The 10000-nt window shown below is 36.5% G+C and overlaps 1 protein-coding gene across 1 annotated transcript in view; it reads left to right on the top strand.

The window, feature by feature from the left end:
- LOC149137507 (interleukin 17-like protein) overlaps nucleotides 1-2869 on the top strand; it is a 4677-nt gene extending 1808 nt beyond the window's left edge. The window contains exon 2 of the mRNA XM_089349628.1: nucleotides 2350-2869. Coding sequence (XP_089205754.1) covers nucleotides 2350-2859 — 510 coding nt within the window. The 3' untranslated portion in view covers nucleotides 2860-2869. The remainder of the gene's footprint in view (nucleotides 1-2349) is intronic.
- Nucleotides 2870-10000: the final 7131 nt, after the last annotated feature.

Here is a 10000-nt window from a genome sequence, read left to right on the forward strand (position 1 = left end):
CTATCGCTTCACATCCAGTGCTGATTTGCTTACGTGCCCCGTACTGAGCGTCTCGCTTAAGAAATCGATAGAATAAGTACCTGGCTTTATCAAATAAGTACTAGTATAGATGCGATCCATGAAACTCATCACAGCGATGCCTAAGCAGGACCACAGTCTTGTCATTGGAACATGTAAAAGATGAAAAATTCTCTTCAGTAAATTTCAACAATTCGTTGTACTTTATCTTCTTCATTCAACTGTAGTTTCCTTATACTATAGAAAATCTTTTCCTCATATAAAAGCTGTTTACATATGATTTCACACATTTATTTGTATACTGTAAAACCTCTATTTAATATACTTATCCTTTGACTCTTATTGTCATATTAAATTCCTGTGTCTAGTATTTACATCCATCCATCTATCTATTCATCCATTTGCAATCCATACGTTTGCAATCCATACGTTTGCAATCCATACGTTTGCAATCCATACGTTTTCAATCCATACGTTTGCAATCCATGAATAGGAAATATCGACCAAGTACCTGATATGTAAAAGTGATAGAGATATAGGAAAAGCCGTAAAATGCGACAAGCGATGCAGACTTCGATGAGTTCACTGAAGATATCGCCCACATTGTAAGCAGTTAACCGAAAATGTCATCACGGTATCATCTACCGATGAGACATGATGAAATCCGTCCGAAGGATAATCCCGAGGACAAAGAAATAAGAACCCACAATATGGTAGAGGCCATAGCCACTCATAATGAAAAGGAATACTGATGGAATACACCAGTGAAGACCTGATATAAGGATTTGGAACAGAGAAGAGAAACTGTGCACAGTTGTGGAAATTAGCTGCCCAGTGGATGTTAACATAAAACTGAAGATCAGTGAAAAAGAGAACACCAATGTTGAACTATTGAGAAATCTGCAGTTACTTTATCCAGATTACAAGTTCAGGTTTATACCTGTAATTATTGGGGACCTGGGATATGTAACACACTGCCTAAATACCAATCTTGAGAAATTAGGCTTCTCAAAAACCAGAAAAGAGAAAGTTAATTCGAGGACTACAAGTTTACTCCATCACTGAAACTGTAAAAATCTATAAAACTTTCCAGAAGTTTATTATGTAAATATATATGAGCATGTCTAGATATGCAACTATATGCATGAAAATAAATACATAAAACATACAAATCTGCACATACATACATACATACATACATACATACATACATACATACATACATACATACATACGAACAAAAATACCATGTTGTTCATGTTGAAATTTTAACGGAGTCGTGAATGTAGCTTAGAAACCGGTTCTTTCTCTATTGACAGGAAATCTTGAAATAAACTGAATAATGACATACATACATACACACACACACACACACACACACATCCATCCATCCATCCATACATACATACATACATACATACATACATACATACATACATACATACATGCATATATACATACAAAATTACATTCGTACATACATACATTTGTGTGTGTCTGTGTGTGTCTGTGTGTGTCTGTGTGTGTCTGTGTGTCTGTGTATGCATACATGTATGCATACATAGACACACAGACACACAGACACACACACGCACAAAGACATAAATATATAGAGAGAAGCCAACAAATGTTTCTTTCATTATTAGTAGAGAAAGTTATTCACCCTCCTTTTCAGCTTGTGTCTACGACTTGAGGGAAATTCGTGTGTGTGAAAGATGTCACCTACAAATACTAAACGAATTCCGAATATATATATATCCATACGGACGTATACATACTTACAAGCACACACATACATTCATACATATATACACATTTACATACATAATCACACACACACACACACACACACACACACACACACACACACAAACACACATACACACACACACACATACACTCACACACGCATATATATATATTTAAATATATGTAAGTATGTATTAAGATTAGGATTCATATTGTAGGTACACTGGCGTGCAATGTTAGTGATGTTGCGGGGGTCTGATGGTTTTTAGGGTTTTTCGATATCAGACCCCTCCTCCGAGTTGATTCAATCGCGGTTCATCAATTCCTAGCTGACATCTCAATAACACAGGTCTCCCCTCTGCAGCCAAATCCACCTAATGGACTTTCCCTCATCTATCTCTCCAGCATTCCGTGTTTCTCTCTTTTTTACTCTCTCAGTCTATCTATCTATCTATCTATCTATCTATCTATCTATCTATCTATCTATCTATCTATCTATCTATCTATCTATATCTATATATATATATATATATATAAATTAACGTAGAAAGCTTAATGAAAATATTTCTTATTTTATTACAGGATCTCTTTCAAGTTGTAACCTTTCTCTTCTTAAACTACATCTTGATTGTATCTTCGGCATCAATTCCAATCCGATGTAAAATACCAACAGACTTAAAAGTTCGCTACGAGAGCTTGTCCAATGCAACCATTGGCAATCATTTTTTTCTACCAGCTGAAATGGCTCCAGCCGAAAGTAACCAGACAACACTGACCGATGGTGATAAAAACTGCCCAACATCGCCTGTATCAAGTGGTGAAATCCGTGAACGTTCCACCTGTCCTTGGTACCTGAATATTACTCATGATTCAACAGTTTTCCCTCCATCACGTAGCGAAGCGGTATGTCGCTGTACAGAGTGTGTAGGGTCTACGAGTACCAACCACCAATGTACCACTGTATACACTAAAATGACTGTCCTGAAACCTACAGGTGAATGCATTGATGGATTGTATGTGTACGAACCACATGTGATTGATGTAGCCACAGCTTGTGTGTGTGCACAGAGGGAGGATGTCAATGTTGATTGAAATGGAGACGGCTATGAGACGTAGAAATCGACCAACTGCCACATTGTTCAATGCGTGTAACGCAGAAGTTGTTTACAGTATCATGAAACGTCATGTTGACCACTGTGTGGTTATTATTATTTTCATTTTACTTTCTATTTGCTTTTATATTTAACTTTTTACCATCATGTTTGGTTATTTCATATTACTATCTGGGGCATTTTAATAATCAATTACATCAAATCTATATGAGGCACATGAACCGATATGGATCTAACCGAAATTACACATGTATTCGAGCATTCGAGACTAACATTCATTTGGCAAGTGAGTGGGAACGTATATGCTATGTGCATACGTATGCATATATGCACACCTCATCATTTCTGCATGTTCTATTTAATTATATTCTAGTACATATATGCATATACATACATACATACATACATACATTCATACATACATTCATACATACATACATACATACACACACACACATACATATGTACATACTTTGAAATTGTATGCCAAGAACATGGATGATATGAAAAAAAGCCTCGACCTGGTCACAACATTTTCTGGTGATGTAGGACTAGAGTTTGGCCAAGATAAATGTTCATATATGGTTGTGGAACGAGGAAAGGCTAAAAACCACCCTAACAACATCTCCATCAATGGCCTATCTGTTTCTCCAATATCTGATGAGGAATCCTACAGATACCTGGGAGTAGATGAAAACGTATCATATGAAGGTACCTGTAACAAGGAACGTGTTACTAAGAAATACAGAAATCGGGTTAGAAAAATATGGACCTCGGAACTCTCTGCGTTCAATAAAGCAATAGCCCACAATGTGTTTGCAGGACCAGTACTCATACCGACATTTGGGATACTTGACTGGACGATCGATGAAATCCGATCCCTTGATGTGAAGACCCGAAAAATACTAACGAGCACGAACAACTTTCACATCAATAGCGATGTAGACCGCCTATACCTAAAACGAAATAAAGGAGGGAGGGGCCTAACATCAATTCAGACTGCCTTTGAATGCCGTGTCATGTCTCTCCGACATCATCTCATAACCACCAAGTGTCGAAGTGCACCCCTTGATGAAGTCTGCAGACATGAGGTAAATACCATCATGAGATTGGGAAGGCAACTACTTGACAAGCATTCCCTATTCGACAACTCTGAACTCTTACCCAAAGAAATTGCAAAACTCTACCGTAACATAACATCAGAGGAGAGGATGAATGCATTCCAGCAGAAGACCATGCATGGATACGTTAACAGAAAGCTCCAGGGTGATAACAACATTGACAACCAGAGCAGTCTATCGTGGACAAACAATCGGGTCACCAACTCTCACTTTGAAGGTTATGCCTTTGCTATTCAAGAACAAGAAATAGCAACCAAATTCCTAATAAACAAACGGGACAGAGAGGCGGGAAAAGCGTCACAATGTAATAATCGATGCAGACTCTGTGGAATCAGTATCGAAGATATCACACACATCATTAGCAGCTATCCAAAAATGTCATCACTGTATTACCTACCTATGAGACATGATGCTGTGGCCAAGACACTGTATAATGAAATCCGCCGACAGGATAACCCCGGGGCTAAGGAGATGAAAACCCATAATGAGGTAGAGGCCATTACCACTCACAATATGAAAGAGTATTGGTGGAATATCTCAATAAAAACCTCAATAAAGTGCAGACATAATAGACCGGATATAGTAATCTGGGACAGAGAAGAGAAACTCTGTACAGTAGTAGAAATCAGCTGTCCTGAGGATGTCAACATCCCACTAAAGATTAGAGAAAAAGAGAACAACTACACCGAGCTACTGAGAAATTTGCAGATACTCCACCCAGACTACAAGTTCAGATTCATACCCGTGATTGTTGGGGCATTGGGATATGTAACAAACTGCCTCAACAAAAACCTGGAAAAATTAGGGTTCTCAAAACCTGAAAGAAAAAGGCTGATTAGAAGACAACAGATTCAAGCCATCAATGGAACTGTAAAGATATGTAAAACTTTCCAAAAATTTAGCACATAAATACATATGCATGCATCTAGACATAAAAACCCATCCATAAAACAAACATACAAATCTGCGCATACACTAACACCAAATACTGCACACACACACACATATGCACAAATACCTAGATGATGTTGATAAAAGTTCCAATGAAGGAGCCTTGAATCTATGTTAGAGTCCGGCTCTTTCTCTATGGACAAGAAATACAGAAATGAAACTGATTGATAACATACATACACAAACACACACGACACACACGCACATATTTATGTAAATATCGATCTCTGTATAACGACAAGGAGCGGTAACTTACAGGAATGACATTCACTATTTCAAGCTATGCTGGAGCTCTTCCGAACTGGTGCTGTTAAGCACCTCCGTAGTTTTCTTCTTCACCTCTTCCACATCTGCAAATTCCTTCGCATCTACCTTCGTCACTAGTGAAGGTAAAAAAAGTCATTGAGCAACTTCCTGTAATTCTTGCATCTCACATCACGTGACTGCTTTGGATCTTTCGTGTAAGCGAAGCACGAATTTTGCTGTAACTATTTTCCTTCGAAATTCCCCGTTCAAAATTCGTCAGCAGGAGCTCCAGGACATACTAGTTATATCAACAAGTTTTTCAATCCTTCGGTGACGGTCCTCCAAGATCAGTTCATTGAATTTTCATTGTGTTTTTCATTGTGTTTTTCATTCGTTCGGGAGGTCAAGGAACGTCCTGAACGAGATCGGTCTTCAAGCGACAAGTGACCATTCCTAAAGCGTGGAAACCACTCATAAACTTGTGTTTTGCCCATGGCAGCATCCTTGTAAGCTGCTTGAAGTATGACAACTGTTTCCACCGCCGTTTTCCCCAGCAGAAAACGGAATTTCAAGGAGGCAAGCAATTCCGTTGTTTCAGTCATCGCAAAAATTGACGAAAAGGCAAGTAAGTGTGCAAAACAAAAGCGTACCACGTGGCAGTACGACTAGACGCGACGAGGCCGGTCGGGAGACTAATGCCTAAGGGTCGTATGACGTGGCTTCTATCGGCGCAAGTCTGAAGTACAATGGGTGCATCCCACAAAGAACGACGTTTCCGGTTACTTGTGAGTATTACCTCGTATGTGTGCGGGTATATATATATATATATATACAAACAGATATACATACATACATATATATATATGTATATATATATATATATATATATATATATATATATATATATATATATATATATATATATATATATATATATATGTATGTATGTATATCTGTTTGTATATATATATATGTATATATATTTTATTATGGTGTATTTATTTTCTCTTAGTTAATAATTAACTCGGACAAAATAAATTGGTTAATAGATACCAGGGTAGCAAAGATCACAAAATAACTGTGGTGTAACTCCTGTTTATGAGGTAGAGACTCCTTGTTTGAAGAACATTTTAGTACCGGTTTTAGTCTTTGCGACTTTTTCAACTTAGAGTAAAGCATGAAAAACAATTACATTGTAGAAAAATGAAATGAAATGTTTTTGAAAATATTTCCATAGATTTGAAATGCAAGGGTCATTTTCCTTTTTCTGTCTGTCTCTGTCTTTTTCACTCATATATATATATATATATATATATATATATATATATATATATATATATATATATATACATACACACGCACGCAGCAATAGTTGTATATACTGAATAAGTATCTGATTATTTTAAAGATTATTTACTCGCATATATTTTCTGTTCATATATATTTCTACATATTCAAGAAATAATGTGTAATTAATTTTATAATTTGTACATAATAACTGTATATATTTTCATAAGCAATAATTTGTAAATAATAATTTTGCATGGTTTTACAACCATTTATTTTGTAATAATAATACGTTTAATAGAATCTTGCTCACTATATTTTATAAATATGCGAAGCAAGAAGAGATCAATTCATACTGTGTATAAATCATAATTCTAACGAAAATTTACATTTGATTAATAAAATATATTATAAGCACAAATATTCCACCTTTGTTATTTTCTCTGTATTATACCTTTGTTTGAATAAATCATATAACTTTTGAATAAAATATTGGACAGCTGGGTGTCGCATTCAAAATCTTAATCGGTGTTTTGCTGCGGTTCTTAATATAATACTTTTATATTCGTACTGTACTTGGTTATATATTAAAAGTAAAAGGATTTCTGCAAACAATGCCTGCACTACGCTAACATAGTGAGCTGTCCTCATCTTGTTTGCTGTTAACACAATGCTTCGGCTGATATACCCTCCAGCCTTCTTCAGATGTCTTGGAGAAATTTCGAAACGATGTTGTTATTATTGATATTATTATTATTATTGTTATAACTGCTTGGAATCGAACTCGAAATCTTGGGATTAGTAGCCCGCGCTATGAACCACTACGCCATATGCCCGTGGGCAAATAAGGAGTGAATTTTATGGTTTATAAATCTAATATTTTTCTATCCTTCCTTAATACCGGTTCCCATATGCTGCTCATATCTGCACTCAGTCTGCTTAGGAGGTTGTTGTGTCCTAGTATATGTGCTGCTTCTTTTAACTTTCGTATTTTCCAGTGGTGTTCTCTGTCTATTATTTTAACTTCATCCCACAGGGGGAGGTGGTCTCCATTTTTCCATATATGATCAGTGATACCCGATTTATCAATATCACCTCGTGTCACAGCTTTGCGATGTTCGTCTACTCTTATTTTGAAGGTGCGGCATGTTTCGCTTTTGTATAACCTACCATAGCTGCATGGGATGGAGTGCACGCAGTCTTTGGTCATATTCTCTTTTATTGATGGTTTTACTCGAAGGAGATATTTGCGAAGTGTTGTATTACTCTTGAATACTGTCCTGATGTCATATGGGCCACATATCTTTTGTATATTTTCGGAGAGGCCTTTCACATAGGGTAGACAGACTGTGGACAGTTTATTGGCCTCATCCTCTCTCATCTTCATAATTGGAGTGGATAGTATACTTTTGGGATAGTTGTTGCTTAATAGATCGCCATTGAGTCTGATCATTTCTTCGTGGCGTGTATCACGATCGCTACTTATATTCTTTGCACGAAGTTTTAGGCACTGAGCAATCCCTCTCTTTACACTGTATGGATGGTGGGAATTGAAGTTGAGGTATCGTCCAGTAAAGGTCGGCTTGCGATATACGGTTGTCCTGAATCCATACTTGGTGCGTGCTATTAATACGTCCAGGAATGGCAGCTGATTGTCTTTTTTCTTTTCCATTGTGAACTGTATGGATGGCTTTATTGAGTTCACATGATCTAACAGCACTTGGATATCTTCCTGGTGGGGCCAGAGTATAAAGGTGTCATCAACATATCGTAGCCAAATTCTCAAATTATTCCATGTATATATTGGCAATTACCGGTGATAATAGCGAACCCATAGCTAAACTCTACTCCTGTCGATATATATCACTATCCATACTGAAGTAGGTAGTTTCTACACAGAAGGTCAACATTTCCATCAAGTTTCTTATTAGTATACTAGTGCGTTCTTTTAGATGGGTGTCTGTCACTAGTTTTTCTTGTATCCCCGATAGTACTTCACCAGTTGGGACTTTGGTGAACAGGCTTATCACATCTAGACTCACCATCTGGTTGGATTCAACGGGAATATCCTTGATCAATTCTGTGAATTGGGTGGAATTCTTTATGTATGATGTTGACTTTCCTGTTAATGGACTGATTATATCCACAAGGAAGCGGCTCAGTGGATGACATGCTGAATCAGGGTTTTGATGCCCGTTCCCAAAATCTTCCATTGAATAATATTTGAAATAACGAGTTCAGATTTGAATAAGTGAGAAATAGGCACAGGTGTTAATGTTTCCATCACCCCTCGTACCCAGTGAATTATTAGACACAACACTCCACTAAGAAGCACAATCATGTGCTCTCTTCTACCTGAAGCTGAAATAAATAACTGAAAACCCATCATCATTCCTGTCTTACACGCGAACATACCCACACCGTTACACTCGGACGTTATCTTCACCCCAACCAAGAAATGAATAGAATAGCAAAGGATCCACGAGCTGAAACATCATTACGAATGACAACACTAATAACAATGAAAAAAAAAGTGGGCATCGGAAGGGCGATGCATATTCTGCGCGCACACAAGGATAAAATAAAATTTAATTAAATGATCTCAGATGAATTTATATTTCAGCAAAATCACATCAAGAGTAATTTCCCCTGTTTATCGTTCATGGATATGTAACAAAAACAAAAAAAAAAAAAAACATTTTGATTCACAAAACCAAAATTTAATGAGTTCGATCCACTCACCCAATGAGTATTTCTGCCAAATTTGGTGAAAACCCGTTCAGCTGTTTTCCAGTAATTTTGAAAACACACAGACAAACAGACAAAGATGAGCGACTACAATACGCTGCTTACTCTTACGTGCGCAGGGTAATAACACTAATATGATGAACAGCAAGAAGTCATGAATCATATTCAACTGGTTATGGAATTCAAATATTATCGTATTTGATAAGTGAAGCACAGCATGAACTTTACATGACATAAATATCTGTTACATGATATAAATATCTGTTATCATTTAACTGTCAGATATTTCACTCATTGGACTGCGACCATACTAAGACACCTTGAAGTGTTTTAGTCGAACAAAGCCATATCTGTACTTATGATATCTTTCCTTACCTAAGTCTCTTACTTATTCTATCGGTATCTTTTACGGAATCACTAATCTACAACGACGTAAAGAACCAGCATGTGTGATATATATATATATATATATATATATATATATATATATATATATGTGTGTGTGTGTGTGTGTGTGTGTGTATGTATGTGTGTGTGTGTATGTGTGTGTATGTGTGTGTGTATGTGTGTGCGTGTGTATGTGTGTGCGTGTGTATGTGTGTGTGTGTTTGTGTCTGTGCGTGCGTGTGTGTGTTATGTTTATATCTATCTATCTATTAATACATATACATACATGCATACATGTATACATACGTGTATATATATATATATATATATATATATATATATATATATATATATATATATATATATAGTTTTAGGGAAAAC

The sequence above is a fragment of the Octopus bimaculoides genome, chromosome 1, assembly GCF_046866305.1.
Source record: "Octopus bimaculoides isolate indiv1 chromosome 1, ASM4686630v1, whole genome shotgun sequence".
Lineage (NCBI taxonomy): Eukaryota > Metazoa > Mollusca > Cephalopoda > Octopoda > Octopodidae > Octopus > Octopus bimaculoides.